This window comes from Mya arenaria, chromosome 13 (genome assembly GCF_026914265.1).
Source record: "Mya arenaria isolate MELC-2E11 chromosome 13, ASM2691426v1".
Lineage (NCBI taxonomy): Eukaryota > Metazoa > Mollusca > Bivalvia > Myida > Myidae > Mya > Mya arenaria.
This window is the reverse complement of record NC_069134.1, coordinates 22,048,096-22,072,886: the sequence shown is the minus strand read 5'-3', so window position 1 is coordinate 22,072,886 and position 24,791 is coordinate 22,048,096. Positions and strand designations below refer to the sequence as shown.

Genomic DNA, 24,791 nt, shown 5'->3' with positions numbered 1-24,791 from the left:
AGTCTAGCGTCGTATCCACTGAGCTATGACGGCTTACTCTAATTGGGTGACATAATTAAGGTATACACGTCTATATCACGTGATAACACCGACTAGCCAATCACGCATAAGGAATAAATTCTACCTGGTAGACATACCCAGTAATCTTTTTTAATGGACGAATACGAAATAACTGCTTAACTTAAATAAATTGTAAACTATGTGGTACTTCAGTTAGTAAGTTCCAATGCATTGTACACATCGATGCCAAGTTTATGTCAGTTTTCGACAATTTTCTTTTTTTCCCGCTATTTTATCATACGGAGTACAGCCCCTTTAATTAAGAAATGCGTAGGTCTTCGTCGTCTGCACTATTTTTCCCCCACAACAGCGGAGCTGACTGCTTGAAGAATGTTTCCAGAAAGTTAGTTTTTTCACATTTTTCTTCGTCCACTTTTATGGATAAAATGATGAAGGAAGTTTTTTAGTAACAATACATTTGTTATAAAAAAACATTATATACATACTAACTTTATTTTGATGATTTCGCCGTCAATAACTAGTATATATAACCACTTGACTTAGCATCAGCAATCTATATACCAATACTATCGCTAATTGATAAATACACACATTCATAAGTTAAGTATATGTATACCATTCAATATAATCCATTCAACTCCTAAGTCTTGCTTTATTTCATATTAATTAAGAAAAACCAAGATGCAAAGCTGAGCCAATAAATATATTTGAAAAATTAAGATTATTGTATCTTAGTTTAGATAACTCGTTATCATGATTTTCTTTCATGCATGTTTCGTAATGAGATAAAATTTGACGATTTGAATGAGAAAAATACACCCAAGATCAAAATGCATGAGTATACACTAAGACTTATAATCCTTGATATTGTATTTCAAATTTAAAATCAGTTTCAACTTACCAACAAGGCACACGATTAACACAAGTATGATACACCTCCTCATGTTGTATGTTTTTTGAAATTAGCTTATTTCCAGTTACGTTCGTTCTTATATACGAAGTAATTGCGAAATCGCCGACCGATTCCCGGATCTTTTTATCACATGCTGTTTGTTTGTAAAAACGTAATATACGTCATAATAACAAGATTAAGCAATAATAAGAGAGGTCTGGTTTTATTATTCTAATCCATCAGAGGTTGGACAATGATAGATGTAAGAGAATGGGTTTAAAGGGACTAGAAACTGGATGATACAATTGAAAGAGAAAAAGAAAATTGTCAAAAACTAACATAAAATTGGTATCGTTGTGTGCAACGTATTGAATCTAACTTGCTGGTGTATAACACATATAACAACACATGTATCTTTCGCAGGTTTTGTGTATTTTTCCAATTCAAAATTTACTGCGTTTGTCTACCACGTAAATACCAGTCAATTTAAAAATAGAGTCGGTATATGTCTATTAATATCTGTACTAATCACACGACTTTCAAATGCTAAATATACACACTAGCAACTGGGAAACCATTATACGCTGTTTTTAAACGGGTACACTCAGCTGAGACAGCGACAAACTATTTTTTAATCATGTAAAATGATGTATTATCGGGCTTATACTATCTCGAAATGAAATTCTAAGCTTTTTTGGGTGGGGGGAATACTTGCCGATTTTGGGATTTTCTGGTGTCTAGTCCCTTTAAGCCACTAACTTCATCTTATCAATAACGTTAATGAGGTGGTATACGTTATTTGTCTCTCAACTAGTGATTCTGTGTTTTTATGGCATTAAACAGGATATTGGTTGAATTTAAGGCGAAACAGGATCCTAGTTAAATTTTCTTTCAAATTTCCCTTTTTTAAGTTTACTTATAAACGCAGTTTCAATTATTTTATTCTTATTATTGGCACAGAGAAGATTTGACAGGCATCATTAACGTCGGTTTTAAAATTAAACAGTCGCTTGTTGCCAATCACCTTCAAGCGTTAAAGCGACATTCCCTGGTGTTGTCAATAGATTGTTTACACTTCGCCAGATTAATGTCTGATTGTCTAAGTGGTTGATTAAGTTAAAGGCCACTGGAGCCGTATTCATAAAGCACCTGAGTGAATTTAGTGAAAAACTCACTAAGTTGAACTTTTTCAATAAGAAGTTTTAAGAATACAGCTCCAAGACTTGTATTTTTCCACTTTTTAATTAAACAATAAAAAAATCATGGAGTGTCAAAAATACATTATTAATTCAATTTAAATAATTTTTAAAATGATTTAGTGATTCATTTAGATAGTTTTAGTATTCCCTTCATGCTGTTGGTTTTACAAGCAATGCTAATTACGTTCTTCTTATAAATATACTTCCGCAAATTGTGGCTCACGTTTATGTCCTTAAAGAGACACTCTCTAGCCTTGCTAGTTTTTTGTTTACAAGATTAAATATCAGATCTTATATGGCATCGTGAATGCCTCTAATTACACAGCTATCTAATGGCGAAATATATTAAAGCATTATACATAAACATATATACCTATATTAGCATACAAATCGTGTGATATGCATTTATGTATTTTACAATAACGTTTATCTATGAAATGAATATCAATATTTAATATGTTGTACTAATTATCAAATTGTCTTTTACATAATTGTCATTTTATTTTATGTGAATAAATGGAATGCAAATAAAATGAGCTCTATCGTTTGTAGTTTTAGTGATTTCAATTACATTTAAGCTATTTCTCATATAATTACAAAGACAACTTTTTTTCAGAAAAGCTGGAACACACCGTGCAGACTATTCTAATGATGACAACTTTCTTAATACTGAAGGTAAGTATTCATGGCTTGCTTGAATTCCCTGAGGCTCCAGGTATTTTCACCGGTCCCTGGGATGTCGAGCCAACGGGATTCGACTTTATGCATAACACACCATGTAGAGTGTAAGTTCATTTGACAACGCCGCCGACAAATCCAAACATCGGCGTCGGACCTTGTGAGAGTGTTAATCTTGTTATTTTGAGAGGCATAGACTACGGACACGATTCAATCTTGGTTAGAGCTACCAGTCTACCACTGGTTCTTTAAATGGACTCGCTCATGGATTGTAAAATGAACTTTTTACGAAAAAAAAATATTACGAAATGTGGCAAATCATAAGGAGTGACAAAACTAATATGGAGCCCATCAACAAATAATTGACATTCGCTCAAATATTGTTGTTGAAGACCACAATTTTGGCACCACCTAATAACGAATGAAACTGTTCATACCAAGGGGAGACATCTTATCAACGAATGAACCTGTTCATACCAAGGGGAGACATCTTATCAACGAATGAACCTGTTTATACCGAGGGGAGACATCTTATCAACGAATGAACCTGTTTATACCAAGAAGAGACATCTAATCAACCAAGGGGAGACATCTTATCAACGAATGAACCTGTTCATACCAAGAAGAGACATCTAATCAACCATAGGGAAACATCTTATAAACGAATGAACCTGTTCATACCAAGAAGAGACATCTTATCAACGAATGAACCTTTTCATACCAAGAAGAGACATCTTATCAACGAATGAACCTGTTCATACCAAGAAGAGACATCTTATCAACGAATGAACCTGTTCATACCAAGAAGAGACATCTTATCAACGAATGAACCTGTTTATACCAAGGGGAGACATCTTATCAAAGAATGAACCTGTTCATACCAAGAAGATACATCTAATCAACCAAGGGGAGACATCCTATCAACGAATGAACCTGTTCATACCAAGAAGAGACATCTTATCAACGAATGAACCTGTTTATACCAAGGGGAGACATATTATCAACGAATGAACCTGTTCATACCAAGAAGAGACATATTATAAACGAATGAATCTGTTCATACCAAGGGGCGACATCTAATCAACCAAGGGGCGACATCTTATCAACGAACGAACCTGTTCATACCAAAGGGGCGACATCTTATCAAACAATGAACCTGTTCATACCAAGAAGAGACATCTTATCAACGAATGAACCTGTTCATACCAAGGGGCGACATCTTATCAACCAAGGGGCGACATCTTATCAGCGAACGAACCTGTTCATACCAAGGGGCGACATCTTATCAACGAACGAACCTGTTCATACCAAAGGGAGACATCTTATCAACGAATGAACCTGTTCATACCGAGGGGCGACATCTTATCAGCGAATGAACCTGTTCATGCCAAGGGGCGACATCTTATCAACGAACGGACCTGTTCATACCAAGTGGCGACATCTTAACAACGAACGGAACTGTTCATACCAAGGTGCGACATCTTATCAACGAACGAACCTGTTCATACCAAGTAGCGACATCTTATCAACGAACGAACCTGTTCATACCGAGGGGAGACATCTTATCAAGGAACGAACCTGTTCATAACAAGGAGCGACATCTTATCAACGAACGGACCTGTTCATATCAAGGGGCGACATCTTATCAACGAACGGAACTGTTCATACCGAGGGGAGACATCTAATCAAGGAACGAACCTGTTTATACCAAGTAGCGACATCTTATCAACGAACGAACCTGTTCATACCGAGGGGAGACATCTTATCAAGGAACGAACCTGTTCATGCCAAGGGGCGACATCTTATCAACGAACGGACCTGTTCATGCCAAGGGGCGACATCTTATCAACGAACGGAACTGTTCATACCAAGGTGCGACATATTATCAACGAACGAACCTGTTCATACCAAGTATGTATGCTGTTTTCTTTTAACTATAACATTTCCCAATTTCGGCATTTTCATGACGCAAAATTTCCAAAAATGTCTAGGGTCTTTTTCCCAAAATGGACAGAAAAAACCCTGAATGCCTGTGGGTACAATGAGTTCGAAGAAACAGGAGTACGAAAAACAACAAATCGTGAAGAAATTACTAACGACAAAACATGTCAAATAAAACCGTATATAATATTCTTGCTCATACTTTGTGCGAAAGAGAAAATATAACGATGCTTATACACTTTCAGGACTGTTGCAGATGTATTTCTCGCCATTTTTTTTATCAAAGCAATGCCCGCCAAACGCGAATTAAAAGGTAAAACGTCTAAATGCAAACGGTTAAAAAGTCTCTTTTAGAGGCGATCCTAGTCTGGAGTTCCTTACCCTAACACTATCGTTATCGGTATGAAATATCAGTAAGCAGGGAACCAGACTAAGGCGATCCTAGGTATTGCCGTTTGTGGAGGTGTAACTTAGGGGCCAACTCTTTTGACATTTGCGTCTCCCTTACAACCGAAATTTAAATAGTTTAAAGTGTCGGACGTGGGGTTGGGGGATGCTTCTCTATGAACATTTTTACATTTCTTTAGTCCGAAGTGGTGCTATTTCTTTCCTCATTATTTTATTTCCTTGAACGATCTTGGGTGTTGGGCCACGTAGGTGTGCAATCCACTGAAGAGTTTATTCCTGCGTTTTATTTCATTATAAACCTTACTAGTATTGATGATGATGGTGATGATGGTGATGATGATGTTGATGCTGCTGCTACTGCTGCTGCTGCTGCTGCTGATGCTGATGATGATGGTGATGGTAATGATGATAATGATGATGATGATGAAGATAATAATAATAATAATAATAATAATAATAATAATAATAATAATAATAATAATAATAAAAATAATGATAATTATATAGCGAAATGTCAGAAGCGGAAGCTTGCGCGTGTGGACTGGTCGTACAGCCGGGAAAGCAATGTAATGTTTACATTTTAGACTGTGCTCTCAATCTCACGTTTTGCAATTGTCTGCATGAATATAAATCGCTTTTGTGAATACCCGTGAATTATTTTGTCTTGTATCTTCTTGGTCTCAACGGCAACTCGAAACGCCGTCAGCGGTAACGGAAGAGTTGCCGACGGAGGTGTCACCCCGTCGGCCTATCCCAGGGATCCGTATTATTTTGTTCGACCAGAAACTGAAGTACCACTTAATTTTGAGATGGAATCCTGATAAACATTTGGTATGAAATTGTATAGGGTACTGTTACGTTCCGCTCTAGGCGGCGGATGTGCGTTTATAATATAACATTCCGTTAGAGACGGAAGTACGTTTATTGAACAAATGATAACTTGGTTGGTAAAATGCAAATAAGCAAAGCTTGGGCTCTGTGTGCATTGCGAATTTACCGTAAAAAAATGACCAGCGAACCCCTTTAGGGTCGAGCATGCTTTTGTCTGTTGGGTTTTTGTTTGACGTCGCACGTAACAAATGGTGGCAGCGATAGGATATTGACAACTGCCGGAACGGAGTTGCCCTACCCTTTAGTTTCCAAGACGAGTCTTCTCGGAGGGGAAAGTAATGTAACGTTCCGCTTTAGGCGGCGGATGTGCGTTCATAATATAACATTCCGTTATAGACGGAAGTACGTTCATAGTACGTATGATAGCTTGGTTGGTAATATGCAGATTAGCAAAGCTTGGGCTCTGTGTGCATTGAGATTTGACTGTATATAAAGACCAGCGGACCCCTTCAGGGTTGAGCATGCTTTTCTCTGAAGGGATCTGTTGGTGTATGTTGGTCTCGCACGTTACGGTACGTACAAAACTGCTGACCAATTAACTGACGATATATAAATAGAAGCCCGAATATTGCTGACACCAAAGATACCAAGAAGGGTTTCCAAAATGGTTGACATGATACAGGTATACAAGAAAGAGTTGCAATATTAGAATAAAAATAAATTGAACAGTTCTCTATAAGTGTTATTTATCATTTGCCAATTGGCTACTAACCTCTATGGAGGCTATTCGTTGCCAAAAGTCCAGACGTGTATGTGTGTATTTTAGGTTTGTAACATTGATGATTTACCAATTTACATTTTACAACCGCCAACTCATCGGTTGTATGTTTACATTTTACACTGCACATTTTCATTTTTCATTGTACCAATTGGAGTTTTATTCTCGTTGCATCTATTCAACAGATTCATTCTGTGAAAGTCACATGCCGAGTTTTATATTCCGGTGTGTAGAAGACAGATTTCAGTTCGTAGTTCTACAAACTACATTGTATGGTGGTGACCTTTCGTTCGCAGTTCAACATGTTTACGAGAGGAACTTAATTTTATTTATAGATAGCTCCGCCTTAACCGTGTCTTAACTCCGCCTTAACCATGTCTTAACTCCTCCTTACGCCTTTCGGAAATTCCCGCTATCACTCGGCTCTATTTAAACCAATTATGGATACTTTGGACCATGGACATTGCGAACGTTAAATTATGGATATTACGAATCATCTATATTATGGCATTATGGACTATGATTTGGAAACAGGATGGATTATAAATTATTTCATGTCGAATAAAATAATATATGATATTACAACATGTTTTTGTCTATATAATAGTAATTAATACGCACATATGGCATGAAATGAGATGTATGCAAAATGATACTTGACTTAAACACAACAAAATGTAAGTCATTAGCATTAAATTATACTTCAAGAATGAAAAGTCCCATTGTCTTATTTTTCATTTAAAGCTGCACTCTCACAGATTGACCGTGTTGACAACTATTTTTATTTTTTTGTTTTGGAATTAGCCAATTTGCGTAAATGTCTGGATACCAGTGGTATAAGACAGCTGACAAAAGATCAGATACAGTTTTTCAGTTTTACGTTCGCAAATTTATGTTTTATGGCTAAAAGTGATACTACAGTAACGTTTTAAGAAAAATGAAAAATGTCGGCAGTTTTCCAAACAATTTAGATCTGTTTTAGTGTGAGTAATCTTATTATTTGTATAGAAAGCATTGCTGCCAAAATCAGCCGAGTCTGGGACAAAAAAAAGGTTGTCAAAACGGTCAATCTGTGAGAGTGCAGCTTTAAATTACTATAAACACTATTTTAAATTCTACCATTAGAGGACACTTTCTTGCCTTTTTGCGATGTTTAAGATTGCAAGTAATATTAGATATTTTAAAATTTACGAAGAAAAAAATCTAAATTTTCATTAAGTTAAAATTATTCAATAAGATGCCCCAGAGATTTACATTTCTTTATATAAATTACATCATTTTTCAGAACGCAACTATAGCGTTAACAAGTTACTATTACAGAACAAGAGATCACAGGCTACAATTTTTGTCCTACATTTAGTAGTGTATACATAAAAATAAACAAAAAGAAAAATATGTATTTCTTTTTGATACTCAGTCAGTAACAAGTACAACCAGCAGTTGAATATTCTATATGTTTTACAAGGACATTTTCTTTCAGACAACTGAGAAAACTAAATTCTTACATGGTAAGAAGTATACCCTAACATGTTTTAAAAATCACAAACATGAGAGGTTGAGAACGAATCCTTTAGCTGTTGAATTACAAAGAACACTTGTAATAAGGTACTGATGTGACTTATCGACTTGATAACTTAACATTGTAAAGTCTTAACATTTCAATATTAACTAGCATTCACCAGAACCAAAACATTTTCATGACAATTGTTTTTACTGGTAGTCGGTAGCGGTTACGTTCCTTGTTTCTATAATCGATTGTTCAAATTTCACTATCGATTGTCGCCTATGTAGGCCTTTACGATCAATTTTCGATTATAATCGATCATCGGCACAACACTAATCGGTGGTGAGAGCTCGACGTACATGATCAATCAGGGCTGCGGGGGTTCCAGCGGCAGCATCGCAAGCTTCAACAGACACCGTGTGACGCTTCCTATCGGAGTGTACGTGGCATTGCGTTTCGTACTGCATTATCTATAACAGAATCGCATACAATAAATAGAGACGGTATACTAGTAATAACAAAAATATACTTTAACATTACAATGGTATTATCATGACACAACGTCAATTCACACTCACATTGTTTTGTTATTATGTCCTATCCAGTGGGCAGAAAGTTTATATGTACTATTACAAAGAAAGAGTTTTAAACGCTAATTTCAATTTAAACATTACTAGCGACTTAAACACGTTAATGTCCAACGACTTATATCACTTGCATGTACTAGTCTTTCAACCCTGGGACCACATGGACGCGCTGCACGTAGGCGCCTGGCGGATCTTAAATCTTAAACGGCTTTAAATTGAATGAAAATGCCATTCTTGGTACATATAATGAGATAACAACACATCTGAAGTGCAGCTTGTGAAATAAAAGAAAGAATACACCAAAGGCACAAAATATATACAAATGTGTTGTTTATATCAGTATATGTACCCAAAATGATTTTTATCTACATTTGGTGACAATGATTCAGAGGTCTGTGGGTTATTCGTTCATTCGGAGCTTTTCTGCCATTTTTTTTTTCAAAACAACCTCGGATGTATTTCCAAGGACGGTTTACATACTTAATCCGAGGTTGTTTTTGATAAAATGGCCGAGGAGTTCCGCTCTTTCCATGTGATATAAGTGGGCGATAACTGCATAGTCAACTACATATAGCGGTAATAGCCGTTACTTCCCTTTGCTATACATTTTATTAAATAATAAGAAATATCATTGGTTGGCATGGAAATAGTTTAAGGATTTTGATCTGAAAATTAATTGAGAATAACATTACTATGAGGACAATTAGGTGGCATTACAGTGATTCGGAGACAATGCAAATGAGTACAAACGATATTGAAGTGCAAACCACGTCTGATTGGGAACGAAACAATGCAAAATTCTAAGAAGGAAAGTGCCTTTGTTTAATACTTTGCTCAGTTCAAAATGTGTTCTCAGTAAATATTTCGGAAAGTGTTGCATTCTTAATCTTAATATATCTAAGGGACACAATTCTTTATATACTACAGCATATTTCTCTATTGTAGTTATTCATACTGAATACTATGTTTCATATATAGCTATGCCTGTAGTATTGTATCCCACTTCTAACTAAATGTTAACAGTTCAGACAAGGACACTTGAATCCTCCCCGAAATGTCATCTGAAAGTGTATTGTTTTCATACCGCAGATAGCTGTTGATATATCCAATTAACATTGTAGAAATATTGTCCAAATATCACTTTCACACGGTTACAGGATATAGGCGATTATGAATTTCCTTCACAGCACAGAATATTGAAGAAAAGTTTTACATTTGAAATATATTGAAGTATCACAAATATATATACAACATAACACAAAACACATCATAAATCACCTCAAAGGTTGGATCTTTGATTAACGAATGAAGCTGTCCATCTAAAGGGCCCCATCTTATCAACGAATGGAGCTGTTCATACCAATGGGCACCATCTTATTAACGAATGAAGCTGTCCATACTAAAGGGCACCATCTTAGACGAATGGAGCTGTCCATAGCAAATGGCACCATCTTATTAGCGAATGGAGCTGTCCATACCAAAGGGCACCATCTTATTAACGAATGGAGCTATCCATACAAAGGGGCACAATCTTATTAACGAATGGAGCTATTCGTTCCAGAGGGCACCATCTTATTAACGAATGAAGCTGTCAATACCAAAGGGCACCATATTAGCAACGAACGAAGCTGTCCATACCAAAGGGCACCATCTTATTAACGAAAGGAGCCATTCGTTCCAAAGAGCACCATCTTATCAACGAATGAAGCTGTTCTTCCAAAGGGCACCATTTTATTAATGGATGAAGCTGTATATACCAAAGGGCCCCATCTTATTAACGAATGGAGCTGTCCATAGCAAAGGGCACCGTTTTATTAAAGGATGAAGCGGTTCATACCAAAGGACATCGTCTTATTAATGAAAGAAGCTCTCCATACCAAAGTGCACCATGTTATTAACGATTAGAGCTGTTTATATTAACAAAGGGCAGTATGTTTTTAACGATTTAAGCTGTTTATATATACAAAGGGCACCATCTTATCAACAAATGAAGCTGTTCATACTAAAGGGTACCCTCTTATTAACGAATGGAGCTGTTTTATATATACAAACGGCACCATCTTATTAAAGAATAAAGCTGTTTACACCAAAGGGCACCATCTTATTTAAGAATAAAGCTGTTCACACCAAAGGGCACCATCTTATTAACGAATGAAGCTGTCCATTCCAAAAGGCACCATTATTAACGAATAAAGCTGTTTATACTAAAGGGCACCATAATAAGCTTTATTATATTTTCAGGTCATGTTTTGTAGACAGCTAATTGTGTTTATTTTATAGGGTTTCTTTGCACGTGAAAATATTTTGAACTTTTTGTTCATTCAAAATTACTTTCTTATATCAAAAGTTGCAAGTACATGGTGAAGCACAACGTTTTCGGGCAAAAAGTGGTTGCTATCCAGTAAAGCAAATTAAAAGAAAACAAAATGATTACAATTATCCGGTTCAAATTCTTATCATTTGCATTTTTAGAACATCTCAGTATTTTGATTTTCTGAAAAGTTTTAGACCTGCTACACCAATGTTATGAAACCGTTAAACGAATCAATGGCAAAAACAGTTCGAAGAAAAATGAGTGCGAATGATAACAAATCATCTAAACACTGCTAAAGAAGGAATACGAACGTCACGAAATGTCAAAACAACCTGTGAAAATAATATTCTTGGTGATTAGATTTGCAAAGAGTAAATATATAACAATGTTTATGCAGTTTCAACGTTTTCTTCCATTAAATCAATGCCCGCGCAAAACGCAAATTCTCTTCCATCAATAGATTAAACGTCTAAAGGCAAACTGGTATGGGTATGACACCGGAAAAGACGGAATTCGCCGAATATCAATGCGAAAAGGACGTAAAACAACGGAAAGCAAGGCAAACAGCAAAAACGATCCTGCGAAAAGCGAAATATTTCACGAAAAGCAAGTAATTCACACGGAAGAGACGACGTCACTATCACCTTATCCCATGGTGTTGTATCCATGCATACAGTCGAACACTGTTGGCTCGAACTCGTTTGGTGGGATTTCCTCATTGGCTCAAACTGGGTGTAAGCATAACCGTTAGGCTCGAATTCCCGGAGGCTCGAGGTATTTTCGCCGGCCCCTGGCACTTCGAGCAAACGAGTGTCGAATGTATATGATATTAGTCTAAATGATGCTCAGCCGAAATGCTTCAAACGCCTGCTTGATATGCACACGGCCAGCGCCCTCGTTGCTTCCGTGTGGCATCTCCAATTCATGAGGTGTTCGGCAAATGATACTGATTTCAGGGTATGTATTCAAGTTGTTTAAAAACGATTTGCACAGCAATGAGTAATCAAACTTTGTAGAATCATACGGTGTGCCCCTGATTATGGGCCCGTCGGGTCAAAATGCAGGCATCTACATAAAAAATTGGAACCATTTTGTGGACAGTCTAGATGCCACATTTTATTAGTTCATGCAACATGGCCAGAATATCGAGGTCTTTTTAGTATTATATTATCATTGGAACAGTGTCGGTCACTATCTCGAGCGGCAAACACTATGGAGCCAATCTTCACGAAACTTAGTCAGGACATACGTGTCATGTCCTTTTTAAGCATTTACAAGTTTATGGTACCAGGTGAGCCTAAATAAGTTGTTGTTTGCAAAGCAAAATATATATGTATTGTCCATCATTTATTTATGTTTTTTCAACAGCTGTGCGTTTGTTAATAAAAGCCAAACAAAATCCTCAAGAACAATACAACCAATGGACAGCTCCCTTGTCACTATTTAAATGCTCAGACACTCTCTGAAAATGTTAGTAAAACTGAACAGGTAGTAGGTCCCATTTTGGGAGGGTATGAGACAGGAGTTAGACAGAATGTGCATACAAAACAAAACACTCGTCAACATTTTTGTCAGCTCAGCACCACCGACGAATTTATTAAATATATAAAATGACAAATAATAAAAAAGAAGAAAACAACAACACAATTAGGCCACTCTTAAAAAATTATCTGTTTGCTATTGCCGGCCGACCCGCCGAAAATGCCCCGACTCAAAAGTTTTTTTTGCTAAAAAAAAAATCGATTTTTTTTATATTTTCGCTTAAAAACAGTCTTTTCACAAATTAGCGGTCTTTTCGTTATTCATCGATCCGTATCGTCTAGACGATTGCATATGTATATAATGACTGAATGCAAGCGTCTACTTCACCACATGCATAGCAACCTCAAACATGGCGGCATCCAGAGCTGTCGGAAAATGGAAGCATGAGTCTTCGGGAGAAATAACATTCTGCTGCAATATAAGTGTAAATTATGTAAACCAACCAGAGAAAAGAAACATATTGAAGAATAGAATCTATTCATTTAACTGTTCTGATTCTTGGAACGATCTGCTAGCAGATTTATTAAGCGAAACTGATATACATGTTGAAAAAACTGATACGATTGAATTGTCAGTTGCCAAATCATTAGCCGGGGCTGAGCTTTTTCACCCAGATTGCGATGAAGAAATCAGTGTGTTGCATAAGTTTGACAAAACTTTAAAATATGTTAACTTCTGCATCACCAAAGAACATCCATCAGAAATTTCACCGGAAGATACAAAGACTTCCAGTTCCACAAATGCATTCAGTTTAATGATGGAAGTGCCTAGAAAAATTGAGAAATCTCCAAAAATGAGGGCACAAGGCCCAAGATTTACAGGTTTGTGAAATTGGAATGCCTAAAATTAAACCTGATAGTAAATTCATTTGAATCTATATAAACATGATAGTTAAAGATCTGTATTAAACTCAATTTTTTATGGTTTAATATCATAATTATAATGCTTAAATGAAGATATATCAATATTGTATGTTCCAAAAATCATTATTTGTAAAGATATTTATTTACCAAATTTATATTTCATGTTACATTACATGTTAAAGGGAGGTATAAATGAGAAATTTATTTTCTCAGGTCTGACAATTAAGTTTTAGATTAAGCTATAAATTCACTTTTTAAATCAGTTTTTTTAATGATTTTATGAAATAAATATTTTCAGCAAAGGACCGGTTGTACAATGATTTGGTGACAGAGATGACGGTGAAGAAGGCCTTCTTTCCAAATATCATGTCAGACCAAGATGTTACCAAACACGTCATGGTTGTCGTTAATGCCCTGTGGTATGTGGATGGGTCCCTTGGAAAACTACAAAATAGGTTTACTGGTGCTGAAGAGGACTTCCCAAAATCAAATAGAGAGCTAAAAGTGACAAAATAATGTGCAAATTGAAACATTTAACAAATGTTTGCGAGTACTATTAAGTTTGATACTGTCATGTGACACTGATAGGGAGCTATCCTAACAACTCAGTACAAACAGTTACAAATACATGTTCCTAGTTACAAATATATGTTCCTACTACTAAGTCACAAGATTATGTTATAAAAGTCTAGTCTCAGATGTTTATTTTGTGTTGAAAGTTTTAGATTACTAGTCACAAGATAATGTTATAAAGTCTAGTCAAAGATGTTTATTTTGTGTTGAAAGTTTTAGATTACTAGTCACAAGATTCTGTTATAAAGTCTAGTCAAAGATGATTATTTTATGTTGAAAGTTTAAAATTCTAGTCAAAATAAAGGTTATTGTTATTAATTTACGATATTTCTTTGTTTTATAAGTATCAAACTTTATATGTCAAAGTAAAAAAAAAAAAAAAAAAAGCCTACCTACCGACCCACTCCTTGCAACCCTAGGTCGGCAATAGCAAACAGATATATTTTTAAGGGTGGCCTTAACGCAGATTACTAAGCCATGAAATGTAGTTTATACCAGTCAAAATGGTGACCCCAAAATGAAAACAATATTGTCATCCTGTTTAGTATTTTTTCATAAAGCTTATTCAATTAGTTATTGTGATACATAGATAAAGAATACGTACATGATACATGTATTCAATCTCCATGTAAAAAGTAACTGAACTGTAATACTAACAACCAGAGAGAACATTGGTTTTACAGCAAACAGAAATAACTGGGTTGACCGGAGAGATATAAAAGCTGAGTTTCTTTTTAGTACAAATAAACTCATCAGAATATCCCCTCTAATATAGACAGATGTTTAAGATGAATTTTCTAATAACAATTTTAATATGTTTTTTTCTTGGAACAAGTTGGAAACTATTTCTTAGAACAAGTTTCAGATGTTTTTTCTTCGAAACAATATTTGTTTCAGTTCTTTTAGATGTATTATGGATTTATGGGAAATGGCTCGAGGTCATCAACTCACATTCAACAGATGATACCCATATTTAACAAAGTACAAAAATATCTATTGTTACAACATATATATGCCTATCCTGAGAATGCATTGTAAGCACTTGAAATATAAACTTGATATAGCAAGCAATTTGTACAGAGCAGCAAAGTTTAACACTGCAAAAGGCCGGCAACTTCACCATCAGCAAAAGTGACATACATGTATACAAACATTCAGCAACAACACCAACATCTGAATTTGAAAATGCAAAGAGAACATTTTAAGCTGACATTTTACAGATAGACTTAAAACAAGAACAACTCTGCACTACATACATACACATAGGAGGGTACATGAACCTAGCAGCGATAGGTCATGACATGCATCTAACTGCAGTATATATGCATGTGTATCTACATGCACATAACAGGGATATATACATGTGTGTATCTACATGTATGTTACAGCGATATATACATGTGTGTATCTACATGTATGTTACAGCGATATATACATGTGTGTATCTACAGGTACGTTATATGTGTATCTACATGTACGTTACAGCGACATATACATGTGTGTATCTACATTTACGTTACAGCGACATATACATTTGTGTATCTACATGTAGGTTACAGCGATATATTTACAGGTGTATCTACATGTACGTTACAGCGATATATACACACGTGTATCTACATGTACGTTACAGCAATATATACACATATGTATCTGCATGTACGTTACACGGATATATACACACGTGTATCTACATGTCTGCATGTACGTTACACCGATATACACACACGCATATCTACATGTACGTTACACCGACATATACATACGTGTATCTACATGTACGTTACAGCAATATATACACACATGTATCTGCATGTACGTTACACGGATATATACACACGTGTATCTACATGTCTGCATGTACGTTACACCGATATACACACACGCATATCTACATGTACGTTACACAGATATATACACACGTGTATCAACATGTACGTTACACCAATATATACACACGTGTATCTGAATGTACGTTACACCCATATACACACATGTATATCTACATGTACGTTACAGCGATATATACACACGTGTATCTACATGTACATTACAGCAATATATACACACATGTATCTGCATGTATGTTACACTGATATATACACATGTGTATCTGCATGTACATGGACAGAACAGTGATATATACACACGTCTATCTACATGTACATTACAGCAGTACATACATACAAACATGAATCTACATACAGTTGTACTTAACTTCTTTCCCAGCATGTTCTAGACTATACTAACTATATCTATAAGAACACATTTCTTGCTTATATGTGAATTCATCTTGTTCTTAACAACTCTGTTATAAACTTTCTTAAAAAGAAAATTTCAAACTGTTAATTCCGCAATTCAACACCAAATGTTCTTTTGTACATAATCTAATAAGGGTATTGAGGCAAATAATCCTCAGTGGTAAATACAGATGATTTCTCTAAACTTACTGAACTGAGAAAAACATCAAATGAACAATTAACAATAAAATATTTATTTTGCACATAATCAGAAAAAAAATCCAGTGATAATAAACTTCAATAGTATCTATAAAGAAATACACAGAAAAAGATAACATTTAGTTAAATTATGTGAACACAGTAATTTGAAAATTATCACAGACACGTTCATAATGTAACAAAAACCAACTGGTGTGATGAACCAGAGACCAATCTTCCTTTAGTATTGAATAATAAATATTCCATCCGAAGGCCAGACTTCATTTTTTTAGATTCTCATTCCGAAATATAACCAGCATGTTTTTTTGAATTTATATTTATAAGCTCAAAAGCTTGCTGTACGTTCAATTTTAATGCCGTGTTTTCCAAATCATCCAATTTCCCCCAAATATTTGTTAGATAAAAAAACATCAGGGTGGAGTTTTATTTTACCAGAAATGAGAAATGAGAAACTAAAAAAAATACTAAGACCTTACTTAAGGCTTGGTTAAATATAATGTCTAAGATTCAAATACAAAATTAAAGTGATATTCTGCGAACATCAATTCTTGTAAGACATATAACCAGGCTTTTCTTACACTAAATGCACAATTTCAAAGGGACATTCAGACATTATTTACAGTGAACAATATTTACAGCAATATTTACTATTTGCCCTATTTACAATTTGTACAAACTATAGTGATTTACGAACATGGGTGATTACAAAATAACAAAAAACTGAACTTATTTATACAATTCAACATATTAACAACATAACAAACACTATATTGACTAAGACGTGTTATAAATATAAAAGCATACAGAAGTTCTTGATAGTGATATTTTCTAGTGATCTTAGAAAAAAATCACTATTAATTCTGTTTTAAATGTATATGTATATGACCGCATTAATTGACGACTTGATATAAACCAATATCTATGTATAAACCGTTTTGCTTTCCACATGCAAGAACAGAATTGTAATGCCATTTTCTTGTCAGTCATGATTAACCATACGTTCCTCTCTACAGGTGATATTTTCTTCATTGTTAACAACAAAACCTGACAGGTAAAGTTACGTGAGAAAAGGCAGATATGTTTCATCACAATTCGTAAGACCCATTTCATTCATACTGTAACTTGGTCAAGTAACAGCAATTTTTGAAAGACATATTTCTTTTCTGAAGCAAGCACTAAGCTACACATTCAAAATAATGTAAACACAAAACAACACACAAAAATTCTGAGCACTTCGAAGTAAATAAAGCAAATGATGTGATAAATTAAAATAAATATACAATTATATACAAGTTCTATATACAAAGGATGGCTTTGAGTACTCCTAACTCACGGTGGATCCAGCGACTTGCTTTTATGTTCTTGCAGGGAGGATTTCCGATGCTTCTCAGCCGAGTTTGGATGCAAGAGTCTATCGGGGGAGAGAGCTCTACGTAACAGCGGTGAACCACTTTGTTCTGAGCGAGGTTTTGAGAAAGATGGGCGCTTTGCTATCCCAGCTGACCCAGAACCTTGGAGGAGATGGCCGGGAATTGTTTTCTGTGGCTGGTGCGATGCGCCAACTTGGTGGCCTTGGGTAAAGGCAAGAGGGCTGGGGCTCCGAGTGGGAGACACGGGCATCGGGGAGGGGGAGGGGGTCCGGGCAAGTGGTGACAGCGGAATGTTGTGAACTGATTTCCTGCGGCAAGGCGACTTGAGACTCTGTGCTCGTTTGTGTTTTAAGCCGGTCAGTGTGCTCGGTCGCCCGTAATTCTGGGAGTGGGCCTGTGCTGCGGGAGAGTTGGGTGAACTGGAATTTGGAGAACTACTGTTTGAGGAGGTGTGACCAGATTCTGGAGACCATGTCATTGAAAGTGGAGACGATTGTATTCCTGGTTTGAATGTCACAGCAGAAGTGTCCCCAAACGACCATGATTTACTGAATGGACTATTGCCGCCTCTATATGCACTACTCGGGGTCAATGGTGAACATTGGCTCAGTTGACTGGCCACATGACCTGACTGTTCTGCACGCTTTGTGCTCAGCCGACGAAATAGAGATCTACTCTTTTTCTTCTCGCCAGTTTTCTCTCTGCCTCCTTTTTTCTTGGAACGTCTTGCCATTTTTCCAGGACTCCTCTTTTTAGCACCTGGTTGAATAATATACAGAGTTTAATAGCGAAATTAAGGATATGGATATAATGTATAAGATTAACAATTATTGTACATTTAAAGAAATTCCAACATGAAGCAAATTCTCACAATACTCTCATTGAAGTTCAATTGTATCCAGAATTGCTAAGCTTCCTCTTATCCTGAATGGTTGGCACATTATAGCTTATGCTTGAGTTCATACTTCAGGACATATTCCTATGCTTTCCTGATTGCCTTTTTTTCCTTTTTCCAATCATGTAATGAAATACACTATCAAACAGAAAGCAACCTTATTTTTTCTTTTACCAAACATGTTATGAAATACACTATCAAACTGAAAGCAGCCAACTCTTAACCAATCTCTATATATTTGACTTACCAGTTTGTATGGAGGAGCCCTCGAGGGGCACAGCCCTTATTCTCAGCTCTCCCTTCCCCTTCAGTATGAGCTGTACAACGTGTGTGTGGAGAAGTGAGTGTATCGGCTCCTCGTTTATGTGGGTCAGTAAATCACCCGGGCGCAGGCCTGACTCAAATGCCGGGCTGTTGTCCTCTACAGCCTGCAAAGAATGGGTATTTATTTTATACTTGAGATGATTCTACTTACACCTTAACAACTAGGGTCGTACTAAAAAAATCTAATAGTGGATTTTCAGATTGTTTCCATTTTTTAATTCTCTATGTAACTTGACTGGGTTGCTTTAGTTTTAATTTAGTATTTATGTTTTTCATGTCTTTCAAGGTTTTAATTTGGTGTTTTTATTACAACTATCTTGAGCAAGTAAAAAACATGCAAAATATGAAACAAATCTTGAACATATTCAACCTATTCGTTGTAAAGGAAATAATAAATTCAGTTAATATATCATACCTTCTTACAATTGGTAAAGTAAACTATGTCACATACCGTTACAATATGCTGTAGATTATATGTGTTCGTCTCTCCAAGGTACACTCTGATGGCCTTCAGAGTAAACCCATACCCACGTGGCCCCTTTCTGATCACAATAGGGGGTTTAAGGGTCTTTGCGAGGGGTGACATATCCCGGGAGGGGGACCCATCTCGCGAGCTCGTGCTGGAACATGGCGAGTCAGCAGGCTGGTTACTGAAGTCACCTGAAATAAAGGAAAAACTTAAGTAAACCTGGGAGGAAACATGCGCCCAGTGTAGGGCTTGAACTCACAACCGCCGGAACACTAGCACAGTGCTCTAACCAACTGGGCGGCTGGTTCTAACCCACACACACTACAAAACTGATAACTAAAAATTTATACTTCTTTCTATAAGCTGAATTATGATGGAGGAGCTCCAGTCCATTTCCTGGGTAGAAACCAATCCTGGTTTCCATTGTGGGAGGTCATGAGAATTCTATGAGATTACTTATGCCCTTTATTCACCATTATGCAACCACATACAACCATTTCACAACAAATATTAAATCTATTATATGTTCATCAACAGGAACTTATTTCCTGTTATTTTTGTCTAGTTATACATTTAATTAATTATCAATTAATATGAGTATGGTAGTCCAACTCACCAGGTGCGTGTATCAGGAGAGTGAGAGCGTTTGCTGACACAGATTTCTGCATGACTTTCAAGTCCCCCTTTTTGACTTTTTCACGATGTTCATCCACAGGAGATAGCTCTGTGATAAAAACATCAGTATTTAATAAAAGTGAGATACAGAGCTTTTACAGGAAGGATGAAAGCATTTGCTGACATTGACCTTAAGAGTCGCCCTTTCATTTGATGCTCAACCAAGGTAAACAACTCCGTCATTCGTATAAAGCATAGTAAATACCAGTTTGTTTGAGTGAAAAATTGACCAAAGTTAAGAACCAATAGAATTAAAATGGTCATTGGTAGAAATCAGTATTGGGGCCAATTCTCTTGAAACTACAGAAGTCTGTATAACATGATTAAGCTAAGCTCACCATCTAAGTTCTTCTATATTGTGAAATATTTACTGTTTTGGAAGTTTTTTTTTTGTTTATTGAAGATACCTGTTTGATAATCACAAAGGATTCAGTTTTAAAAATCAAAATCAGGTTACAGGAAGAACTTTTGATGAACAAAATAAGCTACTAAAGTTTGTTAGGCTTCAGAAGTTTCAAGAAATCAGGGCCTGGTGACTGCAATGAGTAGCATCAAGAAAGAATCTCTGACCTCAATTACACAAAACTGCAGTAGCTTAACAGACTTAAGTACCTTATTCAATTAAACAAAAATAGATACTTAAATCTGATTTTGATATATGAAAAATGTTTTATAGGGATAATTATAAGTTGACTCCTACATAAAGTCGAAAATCTCTACACAAAATATTATATTACACAAATTATAGAAAAACAAAAGAAGTGAGCTCAGTTTAATCCTGTTATAAGGGACTGAAGAAGTTTCCAGAATTTGAGGTCGGAAGATGACACAATTTGAGACCTTTCAGATGAAATGAAGACAACTATAACACTAGACCACTTTATCTCTATTGAAAGCATGGAAGCTATAGGTTTAAAAAAAAACATATTAATAAACATATCATTCAGAAAATCCCTTGCCTTCCATTTTTTCATTTAATTTTCAGTCCATCTGTGACCAATCAACATGTATTCCCCTGAAAGAACCAATATACAACAAAGAAGGATGCAATCGCAAGAAAAACCCATCTCACCTAGAGACTTGTGGTCATCATCAGAGGACACGGCAAGCTTGGGTATGGAAGGGTGGGGTATGTGGATGGACGATCGCACTGTTCTCTTTGTGACTAGCGGTGATGAATCACTCTCGTTCTGCGATGAATCGGAGGTCGATGTCGACATCGTGCCTTGTACACTGATGCTTGACCTTGGAGTACTGAAATTTGTTTGTTTGTTGTTTTTTGTTTGTTCTTTTATTATTATCTTTTATTATTAACTTTTGTATACATATTTTATCACATTTTTATTTTTCAATTGTTTCCAATTAAATTATCAATGAAAGATTTGCATTTTCAATAAAGAATGCTTTGCCTACAATGAAAGACAGGGTAAAGAAAGTAGTATTAAATGGTAATTGTTAAGGTTATCCAGGAATAAATGGTTGACAAAACTTGCAGAGTTTGTTCCCTTATATTATATTCAATTATATAGATAACATGACATTTTATTTATCAGAACTCTATGCTCAGAGAACATCAAAAGTATGTATGCATTTGGCCAGATAATTTATTATCAAGTAATTTAATACCAATTATTCTTTCAAAGTGTTAAAAATTTAAATAAATGTAAAATGAAATGATATGAAGTTTGCTGGTGATGGGTTTTTTACTGGTGCAGGGTTAAAAACTTAAAGCTATACATCACTGTGTCATTTGTTACTGTAAGAGTTTAACCATGATGAAAAGCATTTTACACTAAGCCATGCAAGCTAGCTGTTGCTGGTATTTATTCACTGATATAATTTCTTTTCATGTGCTTTGAATGATTGATTAGTAAATAACAGCAACATGATTTTTTTTTTATATTTAAGTGACAATAATACCTTTCAGCACTACTAAAAACATCCTCCTCATCTGCTGTCTTGGTAGATGGCTCTTTAGAGCTCCCATGTTCTGGCTTGGTATCTGTCGTGTCAGAGAGGGCGCGTTCCCGATGGTTGCCTGACTGTCCTGGCCCTGGAGCGTGAGACAGGTATGACTGGAGCTCGAGGGAGTTCTCTGAGCTTGTAGACTGGTTACTGTCCTTCCTCTCGAGGGCTTGCCGCTCAAGTAGTCTGGTTCTCATCTCATCAGCACTTGAGTGACGGCGACGGTCACGTGATGCATCTGAACCAAAATCCTGCAAACAGAGGAAATTCTAAATATGAAGAACGGAAAAAAAAATGCAATGCTTTTATAGCTGATTTTATATCCGGAAAATAATATGACATCATTTAACCATTTTGAAGCTTTTAAAATGGGCTTAAAGAAGGTCATCAATTTGAACTAGCATTTTTTGTATCATTGCTTAATATTTCATTTATCATGATAATGAAATATCAAATAGTAAAAAAAGGCAAGGTTTTCTATGATTACTATCGGAACTTAGTTAAATAAAAAATATGCTGGGTTTGGCATACCTCATGAAGCTCCTCAATTCGGGAATAAACTTTAGAGAATCGTGGAGACATTGAAGAGAAGCTGTGAAACAGAACATCTTCCGAGTCCTCCAGGTCTGTGTCCTCAGTGTCTAGCTCATGGTTATAGCGTTCTGAACGAGCTAAAAGAAAAACACAGTAGGATTTGTGGTGGATTAACTCTGTAGTCTCAATCATAAGGCAAAACTGTGAGTATTCCCTAGCTCAAGGCTGTACACTTTCACATATGCTGGATATAAGTGGCAGGTAACAAAACCTCAAAATATCTAGAGGACATATATATATATATATATATATTGGTTTGTATTGCTGTGTTTCACAATTGAAAAGAAATCATCATTTATAAAGAATTCAATAATAACACAGCTCATGAACAATGGTGCTGAAATTAAAAAAAGAGAGGAAATATTCAAGACGCTTTACTTTTTTTAAACTAGCACTTACTGTCGAAGTATGATGTGTCTTCATCATCCTCAAGACTGGGCACAAACTCAGCCTTCTGCCTCAACAGACCCTCCCAGTCAAGCCCATCAAAGAAATAGTGTTCTTTAACCTCCTGGGCCCCACCGGCACCCAGCCTCTTGAAGGGATTATGCTGCAGCATTAGTGAGATGAGGCTCTTTGCGTCCTCTCTCACCGCCCACTCTTCCTCCTCTGGCCATTCTATGTCCTCTGGAGAACAATGTCAAAATAAGTAAAAAATCCATTTAATTCTTACCATTTTTCACTAGTATGTACCATGCATGCATCCCACTGGTTAGAAATTGATCAATTCTTAATATTTTTTTTTTTTTTTCGAATCATAAAATGCTTTTGTCAAGTTACATGTCTGTGGAAAGTTTGTTCCCAATTTTAAGATTTTAGCAATAAAATGTCCTACTTTTTTCCAGAGACAGCTCCTAATTTTTGAATGTCTGCTTTTTGCTAAAATCTGATGTCCCCATACAGAGACACCATTTGTTACTGATTCTCTGACCGTAAGGTTAGATATCTAACACCCATTCATGACACAAATGGTTTCCTGGATTATTTGATCATATCCTGATATTTATTCTTTAATAGTAATAGTACCGTACAAGTATTAGGGTAGTTCCAATACCTTCAAACAATCACTTTAACTGTTGTAAGAAAATCTCACCAGAGCTGTTCTGTATTTAAGTGAGCACATTTTTTAACCATGACTTTCATTTTTTGAAGCAAAACATTGATAACTTATTTTAAAGCCTACTCACCATTGACGACTTGTGAGAAAAGTTCCTCTGGAGTATCTCCAAAGAAAGGGGGACAACCCACAAGAAACTCAAACAGGATAATCCCCATCGACCACCAGTCCACCGGCTTACCTGTAAGCATGAGCAGGGATTAAAGAATAGTTTATCACAGTTTGAAATACCGACAATTGTTAATGTACTTAAATATATGTTGTTGTTTTTTATATTTTGACAACCTACCAGTGTTCAGTGATCAATATGAAACACATGTGATTTGCTAAAATACCAGTACCGGGGTACATGTATTTGCCCATAGAGTGCAATAATATTCGAAATTTAGGATTGTTGTACCAATGAATGTATTGTAACATCCCACTGCAGGCAAAACCTAATATGAATGTACCTTTAACTATAAGAACATAAAATAAAGGGCTATTTTGTAACCTACAATATTTTGCATCAAAATTAGACTGACATAATGATTCCCTAGATGTTTTAACCGAATTACAACTGTAAAGAGACAATTTTTACAGTCTAGACACTGATACACAAAATGGAAATTACAGTAATACCTCTTAAGTTAACATCTTAAGTAATGACCAGTGATTTCCAGGTCAATAACATATTAACATATCCTGTCCAGATTTTTTCCTGTCTAAGTCACATTTAACTTTCAGAAATAACTTGTGCAAGAATGTATGTCACATTCACAGACACTAAATTACGACCTTTTAGCCCGATGT

The 24,791-nt window shown here is 35.8% G+C and overlaps 2 protein-coding genes across 11 annotated transcripts in view; one reads left to right on the top strand and one right to left on the bottom strand.

Moving 5' to 3' along the window:
- The first annotated feature begins 12,712 nt into the window (after positions 1-12,712).
- Positions 12,713-14,233, top strand: LOC128212808 (uncharacterized). Its single transcript, XM_052918140.1, has 2 exons — positions 12,713-13,516; positions 13,857-14,233. The coding sequence occupies exons 1-2, from the start codon at positions 13,045-13,047 to the stop codon at positions 14,072-14,074; spliced, it is 690 nt and encodes a 229-aa protein (XP_052774100.1). The 5' UTR covers positions 12,713-13,044; the 3' UTR covers positions 14,075-14,233.
- Positions 14,234-14,745: 512 nt separating this feature from the next.
- LOC128212807 (microtubule-associated serine/threonine-protein kinase 3-like) overlaps positions 14,746-24,791 on the bottom strand; it is a 123,218-nt gene continuing 113,172 nt past the window's right edge. For all 10 annotated transcript variants that reach the window (XM_052918129.1, XM_052918131.1, XM_052918130.1 and 7 more), the window contains 9 exons: positions 24,070-24,180; positions 23,282-23,509; positions 22,820-22,959; positions 22,244-22,539; positions 21,396-21,577; positions 20,265-20,372; positions 19,631-19,839; positions 19,103-19,283; positions 14,746-18,719 (listed from right to left, as the gene is read on the bottom strand). In XM_052918129.1, the coding sequence (XP_052774089.1) occupies positions 17,920-18,719; positions 19,103-19,283; positions 19,631-19,839; positions 20,265-20,372; positions 21,396-21,577; positions 22,244-22,539; positions 22,820-22,959; positions 23,282-23,509; positions 24,070-24,180 (2,255 nt within the window). In that variant the 3' untranslated portion in view covers positions 14,746-17,919. The remainder of the gene's footprint in view (positions 18,720-19,102; positions 19,284-19,630; positions 19,840-20,264; positions 20,373-21,395; positions 21,578-22,243; positions 22,540-22,819; positions 22,960-23,281; positions 23,510-24,069; positions 24,181-24,791) is intronic.

Bases quoted from the DNA above. Each gene is read 5' to 3' on its own strand.
- LOC128212808 (XM_052918140.1), top strand. From the start codon at position 13,045: ATGGCGGCATCCAGAGCTGTCGGAAAATGGAAGCATGAGTCTTCGGGA. The intron at 13,517-13,856 runs GTTTGTGAAATT...AAATATTTTCAG, and splicing joins ACAAGGCCCAAGATTTACAG to CAAAGGACCGGTTGTACAAT.